Source organism: Scardinius erythrophthalmus, assembly GCF_964197995.2.
Source record: "Scardinius erythrophthalmus genome assembly, chromosome: 23".
NCBI classification, from domain to species: Eukaryota; Metazoa; Chordata; class Actinopteri; order Cypriniformes; family Leuciscidae; genus Scardinius; species Scardinius erythrophthalmus.
The window spans coordinates 25,572,929-25,592,571 of NC_138243.1; the positions used below are offsets into that span (position 1 = coordinate 25,572,929).

General features: G+C 36.8%; 4 protein-coding genes across 4 annotated transcripts; 2 read left to right on the top strand and 2 right to left on the bottom strand.

Moving 5' to 3' along the window:
* Positions 1 to 287: 287 nt before the first annotated feature.
* On the top strand, positions 288 to 1,514 carry LOC308683482 (GTPase IMAP family member 7; the record flags this gene model as incomplete). Its single annotated transcript, XM_081353942.1, has 2 exons — positions 288 to 396; positions 865 to 1,514. Coding segments are annotated over 2 exons (759 nt in total), but the record flags the coding sequence as incomplete, so codon positions are not given.
* Positions 1,515 to 6,703: 5,189 nt separating this feature from the next.
* Positions 6,704 to 9,861, bottom strand: LOC308683484 (GTPase IMAP family member 7; the record flags this gene model as incomplete). The annotated part of the gene is made up of 2 exons (XM_081353944.1): positions 6,704 to 7,467; positions 9,804 to 9,861. The coding sequence occupies 2 exons, from the start codon at positions 9,859 to 9,861 to the stop codon at positions 6,704 to 6,706; spliced, it is 822 nt and encodes a 273-aa protein (XP_081210070.1).
* A 1,298-nt stretch (positions 9,862 to 11,159) lies between these two features.
* Positions 11,160 to 14,548, top strand: LOC308683485 (GTPase IMAP family member 8; the record flags this gene model as incomplete). The annotated part of the gene is made up of 5 exons (XM_081353945.1): positions 11,160 to 11,743; positions 11,852 to 11,928; positions 13,073 to 13,652; positions 13,749 to 13,798; positions 13,926 to 14,548. The coding sequence occupies 5 exons, from the start codon at positions 11,160 to 11,162 to the stop codon at positions 14,546 to 14,548; spliced, it is 1,914 nt and encodes a 637-aa protein (XP_081210071.1).
* Positions 14,549 to 15,729: 1,181 nt separating this feature from the next.
* On the bottom strand, positions 15,730 to 18,226 carry pcna (proliferating cell nuclear antigen). The gene is made up of 6 exons (XM_081355091.1): positions 17,699 to 18,226; positions 17,053 to 17,150; positions 16,816 to 16,883; positions 16,519 to 16,713; positions 16,311 to 16,434; positions 15,730 to 16,228 (listed from the first exon to the last, which is right to left on the bottom strand). Exons 1-6 carry the CDS (start codon positions 17,917 to 17,919, stop codon positions 16,152 to 16,154), a joined length of 783 nt encoding a protein of 260 aa, XP_081211217.1. The 5' UTR covers positions 17,920 to 18,226; the 3' UTR covers positions 15,730 to 16,151.
* Positions 18,227 to 19,643: the final 1,417 nt, after the last annotated feature.

Genomic DNA, 19,643 nt, shown 5'->3' on the forward strand with positions numbered 1-19,643 from the left:
GTGTGCACGTTTTCAGCAAAAGTTAGGAAAGAAAATGGAGGAAAATACTGTTATAGTTCTGGTCAGTAGCGAAGATAAGACACCAGTAAGGCCAAACAAAGAAACAGATGAGAACCTGGATAGCATTATCTATCAATGTGGAAGGAAAGTGTGTGGTTTTAACAAAAATCTGGAGCAACATGACTTAATTGAACAACTGATTACATGTAACAAAAGTGTGCCTGAGCTCCAAGTATATAAGCATGAAAGGTAAGACTTAACATATGAGTTTATCCAGATGATTGTACGCATCCTTGATCCATTTTCTGTTTAACTGTAGATCATCACACAGAGCCGCTTCTGTGGAAAAGAGGGTCCGGAATCCACATGAAGCAGTGACACGAGAGCACATACCAGGTAACAACCATTATAATCTAAATCTTCAAAGATAACAAAAATGTAATCCGCATTTCTACCCTTGAAAGAAACTAAAAAAGACACTAAGAAAAAAAATTCTTGACTTAGAGGAGAACATTTCATGTAAAGAGTGGGGATGGTCAGTTACTGATTTGTTTGATATTACAAACACAAGTCTTTTTCGCAATTTCATTTACCTTGGTGACATTACTTAAAGGGGAAGTGAAAATCCTGTCATAATTTACTCACATTTAAGTTGTTTCAAACCTGTATGAATTACTTTCTTCTTTTAAACACAAAAGAAGATTTTGAAGAATGTCGTTAACCAAACAGTTGAGCAATGCCTTTAAATCAGTTCAATAAGAACAGAAAGGATGCAGTTTTTGAAACTGATTCAGTTGAATTGATTAATTTCTATTGTTAGATGCAACATATTAATTATATTAGATTTATTATATTATATTTAAGGAGGTAACCAAGCTGCCATCAAGAAAAAAAACACCTTGACCATTGTGCTGCTTGGACAGACAGGAAGTGGAAAGAGCGCTACCGGAAACACCATCCTGAGAAATCGTCATTTTGAATCACGTGCCAGTTCTGTGCTAGTAACACAGGTGTGCCAGATGGCAGAGGAAACTGTTTGTGGAATCAAGATCAGGGTCATTGACACCCCAGATTTCTTTGATGAAGACCTTAAAAACCAGGAAAAGCAGATAAAGAAATGCAAAGAGCTCGGGCAGCCAGGGCCTGACGTGTATTTGCTGGTCATGGAACTTGGCCGTTACACAGATGGCGAGAGAGCGATAGTTCAGAACATACAGAGAGCGTTCGGTGCGGACGTGGTTAAAGAAACCATTGTTCTGTTCACAAGCAAGGAGAAGTTAAGAGGGAAAACTCTTTCAGAGTACATTAAAAACACTGACACCCAACTGCAACAGCTGATCCCAACCTGTGGGTCAAGGTGTCATGCATTTAACAATAATGACCACAATGTTTCTCAGGTTGAGAGACTATTAGAGATGATTTTGGAGATGAAGAGGAAAAATGGAAATACAGACATTTTAGAAGACTACTCATATTCTAAAGAATCAGAGAAAAAGGACTGCAGAATCCAGTAGACACTGGCAAACAATTCATGTGATAGTTGTTTAAAACTGATTCATTGTCTTTTGTTCTGTGCAAGTACACTGTCAGAAAAAAAAGTTCAAAATGGTACCTTTAGGGTACGAGTGGCCGTCACTGGGGTGGTACCCTGAAAGGGAAACCTTTTTGTAGCTTTAATGAGAGGTACAAAATTGTACCTGCACAGTACCTTTTTTTTCTGACAGTGTATAGTTTGATTTGAAAACATGTCTTGTTCATTTTTGCTACAATCAAATGAATATACATCATTGTTATGTTGCATGTCAATACTTTACATGTACAAATAAAGATATTTTACTTAAAAATCTCATTCATGCACTACATTCTATGAACAACTAAACAACAAACAGTAAAATAGACAAAGACTAACCTATTTGGACTGTGAAACCTAATCGGATGGCATATTAAAAAAAATTGTTTGCACCATTTTTATGTGCTGCTAGTCAGAGGTAAACATTTCAGAGAATGTGGTCCTTACAAGTCTACATACTCTTTGGGATGTTTCAAGAATGCTCCAAAGTTTTTCCTTTTACAATTACGACAAGAATGCAAACTATTGTGGCATTGGTTATGTCAGTCTATATTTAACATTCCTTCTGAAAAACATTTTTCATAGTTTCTTCCTTATAAGAAACAATCTGAAGAATTTCTTCCTGTTGAGAAACATTCTGCATCGCATCTGATCAGCACAGATGGCAAACAGATAGTGTTTAATGATTGTTGGTAAACTCAGTATGATTGTAGTTAACATTATTTGAACACTGCAAAATCCCCAGTGTTAAATTAACACTGCTCAGTGAACATATGTGTCCACACTATGAATGTTAAAATAACACTGAAGCAGTGTCAAAGTTAATGAGATAAAGTCCCCTGGGGTTAATAATAATATCCCCTTAAACTCATCTTTGATCAAGAAAATTACATATTTAAAAAAAAAAAAATCTGTGATTTTTTTTTGTTTTTCATGCCTTAAAATAGTTTGAAAGTAACTCTATACCCTTCGTTTAGTATATGCGGAACCATGAAAATCCACTCACTCACACCAGATCAAAGATCCACTAGGTCAACTTTACTGTAAACGCTGCACAATGGCAAGTGGAAATACTGATTTAATTCAGCCATATATGTTTGAACCAGGAAATGATTCAGAAGAAGAGGAAGAGCACATTATACAGGCTCATATACATGTCGATGTGTCAGAATGGTAATGCATTTCATGTATCACTCTCAACAATGTCAGACACAATGGTAATTAATGTGATTAGCCTTTTGTTTGACTATGTTATAAAACAGCTAATTGTGTGATTTTCTAATGTTACACAAACCATGTTTCCATTCACCATCTCATGGTGTGTTTGACAACAATGTACTGAAAACAGACGACAACGTTGTCAAAATGATCCCCATTCACACGGATCTGCGAAATTGACTAAAAAGGCTGTATTATGCATGCCAGGCTAGTTGGTGAAGTCACTTTGTCAAGAAACACCCCGCAAACACATAATACGCATGTGTGAACACGTAATACGCATGCGCATGACGTCACAGTCTTCACAAATTCACATTTTTGTTGTTTACATGGAGGAGGCATCATTTTCAAAACCTTGCCCTTTGAAACCCTTTTGTCGTGTAAATGAATGGCTTTTACACGGCAAAACGGCAAAAAGTCTTCCATTTTCTGTTTAAAACAGTGTCGTTTAAACATGCCCTCAGAGTCAGACCTTCTAAAAATGTGCACCCTTATGTGGCGGGGGACGTCAGGTTGTGGAGGGAATGATAGAAAAGCACCAGAAATTATACTAACGCTCTACTACGCCACCCGGAATACACCGGGAAATATCAGACACACACACAACACTCTGGTGAGATCACGCCAACCTATGAAGCATGGCACTCAATGTGGACACACCATTTCAATGACAGCAGCCAAACCCTTCTCCCACTCCTCTAAACACAAAAGGATGTGTTTATTTACACTAAATAAACAAACTACCAATAATTAACTGGTGCTAACCATCCCCAAATAAAATCACAAGTTTCACAAAACAACAAAAGAAACAAAGAAAAAAAAGAAACACTTAATGAAAAACTGAAATATAAACCAACAAAATAAATGACATTACATTCTGTGCATATGAAAACAAACAAACAAACAAATTTTATATAATTTACAATTCAAAATCCAAACAAAGAACAAGCCAAAGACATGCTAATAACAAATACTACAATAATCACCCGCACACTAGAGGAACAAAACGGCCAATGAACCGCCACGCTTTACGCTGGTGCATCTTACCCCCCAGCAAGCAGTAATCTGGGTCCGAAATTACAATCACACACAAAGTTAATTCATGAAAACTAAACACAAAATTGACTGAAATGAGACCCAGGCAAGGCAGCAGTGCGTTACATCACTAGACGTGCGTTTCACCCCATAACATGGCGATGAAACTCTTGGTCATGCAATCAACCTGTCGAACATGAAACAGCAGAATTAAAAACAATCATAAAACCACCAAAACAGCAAATGACTCATATGAACATACCAGGAGATGTTCACAGCGCAGTGCTATGCGTGGCCGCTGACCATAACGGGCTGCTAGTTGTTCATCAACAAACTCAATGAGTAAACATTCCATTGAAGCGAAGCCTTCTTAAAACAGAAGTTCCAAACTGAATCCCCGGGGCAGCCTGCACACCAAACACACCCCACTGCTGATAGGGTCACCATTTTCACACGACACTGGCCAATGAACAAATGAGGGTACACTTTCAACCTGCTACACTTAAACGCTTTAAAACATCTTAGAACATCAGTGGAGAAAGGCACATATTTCATCATAACATTGTGATATACATCATATAATTCAACAGCTATATTGCTAAATGTACCCGATTTTTTCATATCAACAAAAAAATATATCGGGATAACCTGGCCTCTCTTGAGACTCCCTTGCTTCGCAGCATAGTTAATGATATGTTAAAGCCCGCAGGCAAGATGACGTGATTGGTTACAAGGTATTTTGTGACGTGAGAAAAAACAGCAATTTCAAACCATGACTTTTTTTTTCACTGGAGTTTTAAGGAAACAATACTCAACAATAGTGTTGACTTATGAATTTGCAAATGGTTTGTCTTAAAGCGCATAAAAAAAGACATATAAACTACATTTAAAACCACAGCGGGGCTTTAAGAGATAAAGAATCAGGGAAAAGAGAGACAACAAGAAAAAAGATTAGAGAAGAGCAGAAATGCAAGAACTACAAATGACTTCCAGGCACAGCCTTAGATCAACTGAAGATAAAAGACATTAAAACTTCTCGAGATCTAAGCAGAGGATGATTAAATAACTTTACAAGCAGCGTTACAATCTTCACTTACATTACAAACCAGTTTGACTTTATTTTTTGTCAAATGTCTACAGAAGTTCTTATTGAGAATTAACAAAGGTTTGGATGTTGATCTTTTATTCAAAATATAGTTTGAGTAATTTAACACTGGGGATTTTGCTGTGAAGGGACTTTTTTATTTCCTGTAGTGTTCTAGAACATAGTTTAGTCATGTCTCAAACTGGAAATTTAAGACCATAGTGTGCTTTAAAAATGCAAGTTCCCATGTCAAGTTGCTTTTTAAGGTCTTCTTCTTAAAGAAACCTGCAGGAAATTCTGGACACCCAAAAATTCAAATGTATTCCTGTAGCTTAGTTAACTATAGTATAATTAACTATAGTAATGTGAATACATGAATTGATTTATTTATCTTTAATAAAGAAATAAAAAAACGTGTAAAAAAAAAAACAATGTAAATTAAACTGCTTTGGATAAAAATGTTTTGCCAAATGTCTAGATGTAAAAATGCTTATTTTCTGCCAAAAGCCATATAATCCATAAATATTATTGTTTCAACCTTTTACCTGTCAACCTTTTTTGTGATCTGAAAAAGAAAATAGAAAAAAATCAAGTTTAAAGAGTTTGAGTATGTGTCAGTACTACATTAAAGTTGAATATAATGTATAATAATACAATGGGGGAACATTTGTGGGTCCTGATAGTGCCAAATGTCTTGTTACCAGTAAAAAGTGGCCTACATTATTTTGAATATATCTAGTCATTCACAGAGTGCAGGCATATCTGTCTAAAATAATTCTGTATTTTAAGCTTCAGAATCATTCTGGTGTCACCATTGTCCTATGCATTGGTTTACCAACACCAAGTTCACCAAATTTATTTCCACCACAAATGTACATTTTTCGTTAACCTTTTACCATATGTCTTGGAGTATTGCAATAATATCATATTGTGAGTTTAGTTTCATGATATAGAATCGTGACTTGAGGGTGTCGTTACACCCCTAGTCCTAATACATCACAATTATATACATTAAAAACACATGCAGACCTCTTGTTTTCACAGTATAACCATTTTACTTGTATTTAACAATTTTACATTTATTTACACATACAAACTGATTCTTAACAGATGTTAAATGTTAGATAATGGTAACAAAAAATGCTAAATTATGTGGAAAGTTTCCAATGTGTCTTAAAAATATATACTGCAGATGTCACACATTATTATTCATAGATTACTATAAAGAAATATAAGTTTTAAGAAGAAAGAATGGTAAAGCCATTTAAAGTAAAATATTTTTGATGCCTGTAATACAGTATATTAGGAATTAAGTTAACTGTTAATCTAATGAATACCATCACTTATATTCTGTAAGTATTAAATTGTGCAAAAAAACTCAAAAACAGAAGTGTTAGAGAACACATGCCTTCACAAAGAAGTTCGCTTCCACAACATGTTCATTCATGTGCTATAGTCAAAATATATCTTAAATTTGAAATAAGAATTTATTTTACCACAACAGGAGAATTTTTTTAATAAAATCAATGTTAAAATGAAATTGCACAATAAATGTCACTGTGAAGGTCTTAACAACATTTGATAAAAGTATAGGATCAATTACAGATCGAGATCTTTTGGGAAAAAACTTATTCTCTCTTCAAGTATCTCAAGAAAACTACCATTTATTCTTTATAAGGTTGGCCACCTCTCTATTGAATTACATGTATACACTGTATAACATCACATATATGAGTAAGGTGTCATACAAAACTACCGCTGAACATAAACACAAGATGGTTTTGATTTAAGTCTCTTTAGTAACCGGAAGAGCCACTGTCAATAGCAAACTGTTCGCGAATGCCTTCTATCAATATTTGCTGGAACAGAATGACTCTGTTGTCAAGATCCCCAAGAAAGCTAAACTGATATTCCAGAAGCTCTGCGGCCGCTCTCTCCATGTTCTGTTGCTGAATTTGTTCTTCCGCTTCTTCAAACATTTCCTGAGTGAAGCATTCTCCCCCATTTGCTGACACCATTTCATCAATTTTCTTAATTAATGTATTCACTTGCTTTCGCTTCTTTACGTTAGTGTTATCAAACACAGTATATCTACTACCACACCTCTGGATCACTTTACGGAGTTCTGGATGGCCATTTTTTACATAGTCGTCTATAGTTTGACCTTTGAGTGCATCTCCATGAGTGAAGACCACTACCATGTATTTTGAAGATTCTTCTCCGAAGAGCTCTTTCAGGGCTTGGACAGATTTTTGCTCCTCAGCAGTGAAACGGCCAATTTGTAGCACCAGCAGGAACACATGAGGACCTGGTGCTGAAATCTGAATACATCGTACTATTTCTCTTCTGATGAGGTCTTTCGGCTTGCTGGTATCCAAGATTCCAGGTGTGTCAATCACATAAATTTCTCTATCGTCGTTGACCATTGCTTTTTTGCACGAGTGAGTGACAGAGTTTGCAGAAGGGCTTGAGTGAAAAACCTCTCTACCAAGGATGGTGTTCCCCACAGCACTTTTTCCCACTCCGGTTTTTCCAATCATTACTATGCGAAGTGGTTCTCCTATTAACACAGCAAAATGAAGGACAAAAAAAAACACAGTGACAATGAAACTTTTATATAAAATGAACTGACAGAGGCAGAGGAAGACTGCCTGTGACTTTGTATAAAACTGAGTTTTTAATTTTAAGTCTGGCCCTAATGTATCATTATCATAATATATTATATGCTTTATGAGGCAACTCCATTAAAATCCTTTTGATCTACATCAAAAAATTAGTCAAAACACTTTAATTTAGAAGACATGACACCTGACATTAAGCTTTTGGTTGAAGTTAACTTTCTATTGTATTTTATAGCATATTTTAAGATTTTGCGAATATTAGTTATACAGTAATTGGGAAACTCCCTGTTTGCTTTTACAGACTTTTTGACAATAGACATTCAGTCTCAAAAATGTTTCAGCAGTTTTGAGCTTCCAACAGTTTACTAGAAATCTTACTAAACAACCAAAGTCAAAAGTTTTAGCAGAAAACTTACTTTGCTTAATAAAACAGCAGTGACATAAATTTTGACAGTCCATTTCCTTCAGCAACAGTTTCTTCTCAACAACGACTGCAATATTTTTTGCGCCACTGTATTAGTACCAGATTTTCTTGTGACGCCACTTGTTTATTCTTTGCAAATGTACAAAGTTAGCTTCTACTTTCATTTGATCACTAGTTTCCTGCTTCACCACATGACAGAAATAGATGGAGGTGTTTCTCGCAACCTGGTGAACAGACTAGAAATTCAACATGCCAAAAGATTAGACGTGGTGGTTAGTGTGGGTTTTTGATCGGCTTTTTAAAAAATTATTATTTTGCTAGTTTCTGTACATTCTGTGGTCTGATAGTTTCTATATTTTTACTTTGTACCTGGAATTGTAATGCATTTAATTGTGAGAAAACTGGTTTAATCCTTTATAGAAGAAAAATCTGAAAAAGATGCAGTCGATGACAAGCGCTGATAAGTGCCTGATAGGAAACACCATGCTAACTTCTTCCAGTCAGGAAAGTGCATGTTTCAAAAAGCTCTGGAAGAATTATGGATGAGCTGCTCTACATTATAAACACCCCAGAATTTTTCTGGAGACCTTACAAAACCAAGATCCTGAATCTAATGCTAGAGGAGATGAAGCCATCATACACTCATGTTCCTCCTGGTGCTCCAGGATAAACAGCTCTCCCAGGAAGAGATGGAGATGATCACCCAAAAGAAGGAGATATTTGGAGAGAAAATGATGGGAAGCATTACTGTAGGGCTGATCGATAGTAAAGAGACATCAAGACAGTTCTGCCACACAGCTGATATGAATCTCAAAACGTTTTTTGCATTAATTTGAAGAGAAAATTTGTGTTTTCAGCAAAGTCATTTTCTCCCTCTCTTTTTTGGAAATAAATGTATATTTTTATTCAGCTGTGTCACAGAATACCGCGGGACAAAAATCACGAATTCCACAAAAATATTAAGCAGCGCAAATATTGTCAGCATGATAATAAAAAGAAATGTTTTTGAGTGCCAAATCAGAATATCACAATGATTTCTGAAGGATCATTGGCACTGAAGACTGGAGTAATGGCTGATAAAATATTCAGCTTTGTCATCACAGGAATAAATTACATTTTAAAATATATAAATAGAAAGCAATTATTTTAAATTGTAATAATTGTTTACAATATTACTGTTTTACTGTATATTTAACTAAATAAATGCAGCCTAAATGCAGTCATTTTTTATTCTAGTGTTCACTGTCTCATAGGGGAGAGCTTGAATGTCCAGCCATCTGGAGGTGACTGATGCATGACCACCATGTTCCCACAGCCCTATGTTCCCACAGCCTTATGTTCCCACAGCCCTATGTTCCATCATTTCCAAGATTTTTTTTTTCTTTTTTTTAACCCTAACCCTTCACCCTAGGGCTTAATTAGTTAACATACCTAAACCTACCCCTCACAGGAGGGAGACTTGTCTGGGAGGTAATTGGGCTATCCCGGTACCAGCACAAGCACTAAAACCTACCCTGCATGAAAAGTCTTTGAAATTAGAAAAATCTTGAGAGAACATAGGACTATGGGAACATATGGTTGTGGGAACATCAGGCTGTGGGAACATAGGGCCTAAATTTTCTACATTTCAGTAAAAAAAAATCTTAGAAATGTGGGAACATAGGGCCGTGGGAACATAGGGCTGTGGGAACATAGGGATGACCCCAAGCTGCTGGGCATGAACAGCGATGTCAAGTGCCTGATAGGAAATAGTATCCTCCAGCATGACTGTTTCATGGAATCGACACATGTGAGAGGATTGTGGGTAGAGTAGCTGAGTATCAGATTGTCTGCATTGTCAACACTCCAGACCTTTTCCATAAACCAAGCCCAGATCCAATAGCTGACAGTATGGAGGAGATGAAACCATCATGTACTGAGATGGTTAGACAGTTTATGGGACAAAAGAAATTATGCAGAATATGCAGGAATTTGAAAAGAACTGAATATATCAGTAAGAAATCAGCTTAGTCCAGTTAGTTTGTCCTGACTCCTGTGTAACTAAATTAGTGTAAGATTTTGCTGCAGCAAAGACACGTTATAATCCTGTAATGTCTATGAGTAACCAAAAGATGGTGCAATAAACATATGCAAAACAACTCCCTTACAGGTCCTTCATTCAATCTCACTATCATCAAGACAATCTGAAATGAATCACTGTTCTAACACATTCTTTGCTGGAGTTTCAGGAAACATACTGTGAGAAATGTAGACAGAAACAGAGTTTGGTAAAGGTGTTTTTTTTTTTGGTTTTTTTTTTGCATAAAATTGCCAAAGGCTATTTCCTGTAACTCTACCCACCGCAGAACCTGATTTCACATCTTTGTTGATCCTAGAACAACATTCCAATCAACCAATCAGATTTGAGGGACAAATTTAGGTTGTGTTATTCACATGAGGGACAGTGTTATTCACCTATCATTCCCTTCAAATATGTTGACGCCTAACTCTGCAAAATCAGGACGTGCCCACCCACCATTGCTCAGATATTTTACAATTAGAACAAGCTTAAATGATTCAAAGTTTTATTTCTAAACTCTCACTCATTTTTTACAGATGATCAAAGCCTGACTTTTTAGATTACTACATTAAGACAAACATTTTCACAAAACATACAAAACTGCAGTAGAGAAACAAAAGTTAAGCACAGCTGTTATCTAGCATACTAGTAACTCGACGTGTTATACCAGATTTTGGACAAGCCCTTTATTCTCATGCGTTTAAGACAAGTACATTTTTGCTTTCATTTATTCATGACTGTCCTTTCTAGAGTGCCAGAGACACGTTTCATGACTCTTCTTATTACTCTTATTATTATTTGTTTCTGTTAACGTGGAATTACTCAACATGTTACAATGTAAGTAAGCAGCTTGTTTTTTTTTTATGCATTTTAGTCTATTTTTGTAAAATTGTAGTGATTTGACTTGATAGTTGCTCATATTAATGGCATTAATTTGATACTCAAGCTCAACTCCAACCTTGTTGCCTTGTAAAATAAAATGACAAGATTATTACAGAATCCTTCTCAAATATTTGTAAACGAGCAATGTTGTCATCAAGGGTTTATTTAGGAATTAAGTAATTCCAAATCCAAAAGTCAGTTTTCTGTTGACTAGATTTTAAAACTATGCATTTTTACTGTGATTTGTTATAGTGGAGTATACAAAGATGGCGCAATCTGACGGAGGTGACAAGATCACTATGGTGCTGCTGGGGAAGAACAGCAATGATAAGTCTACGATAGGGAATATCATACTAAAGGCAGAGCGTTTCATAGCTGGAAAAGACACATGCACAAAAGCTGAAGAGAAACTAGGTGATCAGATGGTCTGTATCATCAACACACCAGACCTTTTCCACAGACCAAACCAAGATCGAGAAACTGACAGTATAGAAGAGATACAACCCCAATATCCAGGTCCACGTGCGTTCCTTCTGGTACTGCATGACAAACAGCTCTCACAGGAAGAGATTGATATGTTTAGCCAGCTGAAAAAGAGATTTGGAGAAAAAATGGTGGAAAATACAATTGTTGTGCTAGTTATCAGTCTAGAGAAGCAATCTGGACAGTCATATGACCAAGCCGATGAGAATCTAAAAAAACTACTTGATGAGTGTGGACAGAGAATTTGTGTTTACAACAAGAACGAAGACAAGAAAGAGAATGAGCTGACCAAACAGGTTATGGAAAAATGGAAGGCAATGCACGAGAAGGCTATCGAATCAAACAAATCCACACCTGCCGATGAGCCGTAAGACATATAAATACAAATATGAAAGTAGTGATGACATTTAAAACAAATAATAATTAATTAAGAAGCTCTGTACATTTGACCTGTTACATTATCTCAATCCTGCAGGTTTTATGAAGACATGGATGCATATGAACCAATGAAGGAAATACCTGAAATGTCAAGAGTGCCTGAAAAAAGCAAAGGTATAGCTTACAGATTTCTTATTCAACTTACCTTTCTCTGTCATCTAAAAGAATATGATAAAATTAACGTGTTTTTTCTAACCTGCCTTTCACGTCAATCTAAATGAGCTCAACACCATTTTTTTACATTTTGTTGATCCCGGAACAACATTCCGGCCTGAAAATTTAGTCCTAACCCTTGAACCTAACATAAACTGTAAACTTGTCCCTCAAATCTCATTGGAATGTTGTTCAAGGAACATGTTGCACTCTCTGTGAAATCTGTTTGTGCAAAAATCTGTTTTGATAATAATAATAATGCAACTCACCATATAATTATACATAGTGCATAGGATAACAACCAACGTTGTCAAAGGTGCATGTGTCCAATCAAATTCTTGAAATTTGCCATACACATACTAACAGGTTGGTGATATGCCCTCATTATTAGAAAAGATGAACTCAGTACCAAATGCATAATTTATATTTATTGTACTGTGTTGGGTCACCACTCGATGCCCAATGTAAATTCTGGATCCTCCAGCAAAACCAGTTAAAAAGCACCATGTTAAATGACAAATAATAGAGTACAGTAGTGTTTTAAAACAATCATTTTCTGCTACTTTAAATTCATGTTGGGTTCAGCCTGAGGACTTTGTCCACATCACAGACAATGTTGTCTCTTGCCAGGTAAAAGAAAAAACCCTCTGGTGTGCAAGATCCAGCCTTGAGAACAATCCATACCTTGCTCTTCCTCTTCCTCCTCATCCACCACCTCTTACACATACTCTTTCTCCTCTCCCTTTCAGGTTGTTTCCATCCATTGTTGGCATCAACATTCAGTACACCTGTGCCATCTGTGCTGGCTTATATTGTGTACAGTTGGTTTTTGATCACATCATTAGAAACAAGTGTGATGTAGTTTTGTGCTTACCTTTTTGCAATACAAGAACATCTGCTTTAGTGAGTGAGAATGAGTTTTGAGTTTTGGGTTTTGCACACAAATAAAGTGCATGAGATTTGCAAATGTTGTCTAACTGCCTGAACTTGTTTAAGGTTTTGCAGAAAGAGTGATTTATTCAACAAATGGGTTTAGGCCTTTGAGAATTTGGTTCAGAGAATTCTTAGCAATTGTGTTAATCGTAATTGTTTGAATATATCTCAGAACAGACCATCCAGACGTATGGAGGTGAATGCAAGATGACAGTGATCCTGCTGGGAAAGAACAGCTACAATAAGCGTCTTATAGGAAACCTAATTCTTGACAAAGATCATTTCCGAACAGAAAGAATCACTTGTGAGAAGATCGTGGATAGCGTTGCTGGTCAGAAGATCTGTATTATCAACACTCCAGACCATTTTCACAAACCAAACTCATCAGATCCAGAAGCTGACAGAATGGAGGAGTTGAAGCCATCATACAGTCCACGTGTGTTCCTCCTCATACTCAAGAACAAAATGGTGTCAAAAAAAGTTATGGAGATGTTTACTGAACTGAAGAAGAAGCTTGGACAGAAAATGGTTGAAAACACAATTGTGCTGGTTAAAATTGAAAAAATTGCATCTGCAAATTCAATAGACAGATTAGAATCCTTCAAAAAAGGCTACTCCGTTATCCTGAATGAGTGTGGAAACAGATTGTGTGTTTACAACAGAGAGATGAAGCATAATGAACTAATAGAAGAACTGATGAAACACATTGAAGTCATGCAGAACAACCAAACATCTGAATCTGTCAGAGAAATGTAGGTATAGTTATATTGTATAGTTAATAGTCATGATGAGCAGCAAGAATTTAATGAATTTCTATAACTCTATATCAATCACTCTTTCAATTCCAGAAGGACACATGACAATATGAAGACAAAGCAAGCAACACAAGACAAAACAGGTAACAAAACGTTTGAGTTCAACCAATAAATTAGAAAACATTTAAGTAGCATGTCACCTGCACACTAGATAATAGTTTGGTATATGCACTGACTGTTTTCTAACTAATTCTAACTATACATCATCAGCTAAGGTGCATCAGCCGAAACCAATGACCATTGTGCTACTGGGACAGACAGGAAGTGGGAAGAGTGCTACAGGAAATACAATTCTGAAAAAGCCATATTTTGAATCACGGGCCAGTTCTGTGCCAGTGACACAGGTGTGCCAGATGGCAGAGGAAACTGTTCTTGAAATGAAGATTAGGGTTATAGACACCCCAGATTTCTTCAGTGAAGACCTTAAAAACCAGGAAGAGCAGATAAAGAAGTGCAAAGAGCTCATGCCGGACGTGTATTTGCTGGTTATGCAGCTTGGCCGTTTCACTGATGGCGAGAGAGATGTTCTCCCACATCTGAAAAAGGAGTTTGGCGAGGATGTGATTTCAAAGACTGTGATTCTTTTCACTGGTAAAGAGAAGCTGAAGAACAGGACTTTAAATGATTACATCAATGGAAGTGACAAAGAACTTCAGGAACTGGTCAAAAGCTGTCATTCAAGATGTCATGCATTTAACAACAATGACAAAAGCCATCATCAGGTGAAAAAACTGCTGGAGATCATTTCTGAAACGCAGGGAATTATGGCAATGGCAAATTATCACAATTATAAAAAGAAGCTTAAGGAGAACAAAGACTGCAGCATCTTGTAAGATATTAAACTGTGTGTATCATATGTGCACAGCTAAATTGTCCCTAAGTAAGCTGAATCATACAAAACCTCAGTTTGGGGACACCCTCCAAACATGATACTTTTTTTTCTAAGAATGTTAAGATTTTATTTGGGTTAGTCTGTACAGTTGTTAAAATTGTGTAGGCTTTAATGGTTTGTTTATGCTTCCAATCAATGTTTGCGAAATTCTAATTGCTAAATGCAATTGTACCCTGTCTAGCTGTTTTTCCTATAAACAGCTAATTCTTTGGATAACAGATGTGTAATGGTGATTGTACTGGAAATAAGTGAAATATAAAAAATAACAATTAAAAAAAAAAAAAAAAAAACATTAAACCCTGCATATGAGTCCATGGTTCATCATGTATACTTATATACATATAGGCCTACATTTATTTAAACATTTATATTTATTTATTGTAAACACCACACATACCTATGCAATTACTCTTTTGGTAATCTTCACAAGATGTCTTCAAAGTGCAAAAATCCAAGCTAGAACCAGGTTACTACCAATAAACTGCCAAAAAAAATTATATTAAACCACACCTTCCCGGCATGTGTTTGGCTATATGCCTGTGCTTTGTTTCCCCGCCATTTCACTGTAATGACGCCAATCAAAAAGTAAAGTTGTTTCAGAGGCGTTTTCTAGTATCAGCTCATTCGTTGCGAATCGATACTTTCAAACAGTTCATTTCAAGGAACGGTTCAAGACCCGATTTGGGCCATATTTATGAGAGGACTCGAGAACCACGCGGACCGATAAGAGAAAGTAATGATACAATTCTTTTTTGGGGTGAACTATCCCTTTAAAGAAGAAAAATGTAAGCTGTATTTAAATATCCGGCGTCTTTTGTCTTACAGATGGAAGTGTTTCTATTGATTAGCTATTCTTATGAGCATTCTCTTAAATGCTATTTACTCAAAAGAAAAACGCCATTTTAGTCAATTAACACTATGAAAAGTATGTATTTTAAAGCATGAACAAACATCAAAACTGTAGTAAATGTTAATCTGGCTCCCTCTAGTGGCCAACAAATTGTCCCAAACTGCAAAATTCAACAATGCATTTCGTATTACATTAAGCAGTTTTAGAATGTCTAAATAGCTTCATCTTTTAAATATCAAGCACCTTGTGCCCTTGAGAGAAACAATCACAAATCAACATTACAAAAGTTTTATTAAAGGTTGACTGGATGAACAGTGTCCAATTAGCATATTTACAGACAATGATCTATACATAAGAATGAGCAGTTGGACAAAAACCTGAAATGGAGTAAAGAGGGACCAAGGTTGAGAAAACGAGACTGAACCAAAGTTGAGTCTGTATGCTGCCATAAGCACTCTAGATTCAGCCCACAGTGCCTGGTAAAGCTAAGGACCAAACTACCATAGTTTAAGTGCACCCATGCATCTGCCAATCATATGAAATGGCTTAGGTCATAGAATTGTGAATCCATTGAACTGGAAACCACAGCAGACACTGAGTACTAAAATTCATTTTCCCAAAACATCTATCCAAACAATTTTTGATATGCAGAATGAAATCCCACAGACGACAGCCTTCAGTCTTCTACTTGGATTTAGGAGGATTCTTCATCGATCTTGGGTGCCAGGTAGTATTTGACGTGTCCCATGTCTGCAATCTTGTACTCAACCACTGCAGGAGGAAAAGACAATCAATCATTTCAATTGTCTCAACTCAAAATGCAATGTAATGAGCATGTGAGCATTTTTCATACCTAGTGGAATGTCTGCGGACATGCTGAGTGTGACTGTCTTGGACAGAGGAGTGGCCTTGGTGAAGAAGTTCAGGTAGTTCAATGCAAAAATAAGCTGCACTGGCTCATTCATCTCAATTGTCACCTGTGAAGAACACAGTCTCGTCAATTACCCTCATAGTTAGTACAGACTTTATTTAGTTATGTTGTCAATGTTAAAGAATGTTACCGCTTCATCCTCCTTGTCGACACTGCTGGTCTGTGAAAGCTTAACGTTGCCCGTTCCCAGCTCTCCACTGGCAGAGAACTTCACGCCATCCTTGGCGCATGAGATCATGACAGCATCACCGATCTGCGACAGATCCCTGCAGATTCGGGCGAATTCACCAGAGGGCATCTTCACCACGCAACTGTATTCCTGTTCCTGAGGTTAAGAACAGAACAAAACATGACCATTGGAGAAAACAGGGAAAAAAACACCTGCAATAATATCAAAATTTCAATCATGTTTAATAAAAAGCCTTACTGGAATGCCAAGCTGCTCCACATCCAGATCCATCAGTTTCATCTCATAGTCGGACACTTTCTCCTGATCTACAAACACATTCAAAGATCAGCACTGGCTCTTCTCTAGTATAACTTATGGCTTTCTATTGATAGTGAGCTATATCTAGTTTATCCTGGCTATATTTACATTGAACTTTAGTTATGCAGTTAATCTAAAACTGGGAATAATAATTTCAATTTAGTCTTATGTACTCACTGAGTGTTTCAAAGACCAGCGCCAAAGAGTCTGCATTGTCTTCTGCCCGGAGCGTGATGATATCTTCATTTCCAGCACACTTCAGAATCTTTGACATGCTAGAAAACAAGAACAATTCCTTTCAAATTAATGAACATGCACTTTTTATTGAAACATGTACAATGACATGCTGAATTGTATAAAACAAAAAAATCGTTATTTCTATTTGTAATGTAAAACATTACAGCCACGTTGAACTACCAATATAAAGTTTTATAAAATAAAAGTAGTGTAAAATTCTTTAAGCATGTTTTCTTTGTCCAACTGTTAAGCCATATTGTCATTCCGCAACCCGGCTTTTTTTCCCGCCAACAAGCTTGAGCGCGCGTAAATGACGTCACGACCAGCAGTGAGGGGAAGAATACAGGAAACACACTACGCGCCAAATAATACTAGATATATTTGGGACACATTAACGACATATTAAACACATTAAAACTATGCATTTCACAACTAACAACATTGAAAGGAACACATTTTTGTTTTACATCTTAAAAATGGCGGGCTGCTGTTTGCTCGCGCAGTCGGACATGTACAGACATGTTCAACTTTCACTCTCTGAGCAGTTAATAATTTAAAATAAAGAAAAAATCATTATCATCATTACCTGCTCAAATTGACACCCATGGCCAGGTTTCTGTCGCAGCGGTAGGAGTCGAACCCATCGCTCCGGAGTGTGAGCTGCACCAGAGACACATGAGAGGAGTCCATGCTCTGCAGAGAGATGCCCGAGGAGCTCACATCCCAGCAGGCTTCGGTGATGAGGTCTTTCAGAGCCTCCAGAACCTTCTTAAGGATTGATCCTTGAACGAGACGAGCCTCAAACATTGTGCTTCTTTCTTATGAGAGGAGGAAAAAATAGTTAACTTATCTAAATCCTGTTATAACACAAGCGCGGCCTGGTTTTCTGCTTATCTTCAAATGCAGGAACGCAGTACTCGTAGTCTATCAAAGTGTTTTAACCGTAGCAAGTACAAATCCAAAGACTGCAAAAGAAACACAGGTGTATCTGTCCCGTCTTCTCTTCTCTCGGGGCTCTGAATGTAACTGCGCGCGCTTTTGCTGGAACTTTGATAAACTGACCCTCTCTTGCCTTCGTCATTTCCTCTGACGCTTGACTCCTCCTTGAACACGGACGGAACTGCAACCACTGACCACAAGAGGGCGCCATTTCATACGCATTTGATTTGTTGCGTGAGCTCGTTCTTTGTCAAACCAGTAACTCTTGAAATTAACTCTTTTTTTTAAATTAATGTTTAATCAATGAAAGGAAATTTGAAGACAGAATTTAAGAACAAAAAAGATTTAAATAAAATAAAATAAATCCTACAAATAACATGAGTATAACATATGTGGGTGCGTGTGTAACATTTAGGCCCTATTTATTTAGTTAGTTAATTATCATCTGAATGAAATGATCCCGCAGTGTGATAAATGAATATATAAATATACACATATATAATCTGTCCAAAAATGATTCAATCTGGAAAACTCTGAAATGTGAATTGCAGCTATTAGCCACAAGAGGACGCCAATTCCAACGTCAATTATTCATTTGAGCCAATTTTTCTCATGAGGCAAAGAGTGCCTTGCAGTTCTCTTTTGCTGTGTTTGCATTAAAGAGATATAAGATGTTGAGATGTTAGGCGTAAGGTTGTGTGTGTGTGTGTGTGTGTGTGTGTGTGTGTGTGTGTGTGTGTGTGTGTGTGTGTGTGTGTGTGTGTGTGTGTGTGTGTGTGTGTGTGTGTGTGTGTGTGTGTGTGTGTGTGTGTGTGTGTGTGTGTGTGTGTGTGTGTGTGTGTGTGTGTGTGGACATGTTTTTCTACACCGATGGGGACTTAAACCTGAATGCACACAGACTCATGGGGACTCGTGTCACCGTGGGGACCTAAATTGAGGTCCCCATGGGTACAAAAGCTTATAAATCATACAGAATTAGTTTTTTTGAAAATGTAAAAATGCAGAATGTCTCCTGTGATGGGTAGGTTTAGGGATAGGGTCAGTGTAAGGGGATAGAATATACAGTTTGTACAGTATAAAAAACATTACGTCTATGGAGAGTCCTCACAAAGATAGTGCACCAGACGTACGTGTGTGTGTGTGTGTGTGTGTGTGTGTGTGTGTGTGTGTGTGTGTGTGTGTGTGTGTGTGTGTGTTACTAATCTACGAAACCCATAAAATAATGGAAAAATAAAAAATATCTGTTATTGCTTTTGTATTTGTAGGAAATCAAAATGACCAAAAAACTGTGAATAATTTGTGTTTATTTAACAGCTGTGGAGGTGGTTACGGCATATATCTCGGAATATCCTTCCACCTGGCATCCTTCCATTCCATACAGTAATCTCTTTCACTTCTGGAAGGTGCAATGATGGGAATATGTGTGTTATCAATGCATCTAAGCACATAGGAAATCCTAAAGGAAATTCTAATTATTAGGTTGCTTCCTAAGATGCAAGATGTTATCAAGTGAACGTCATTTATCAGATTAGCCTCATTTAAAGCGGTTTACACCACTGGCCTGCAATCATGTGAAACCCCTCTTTGATGGC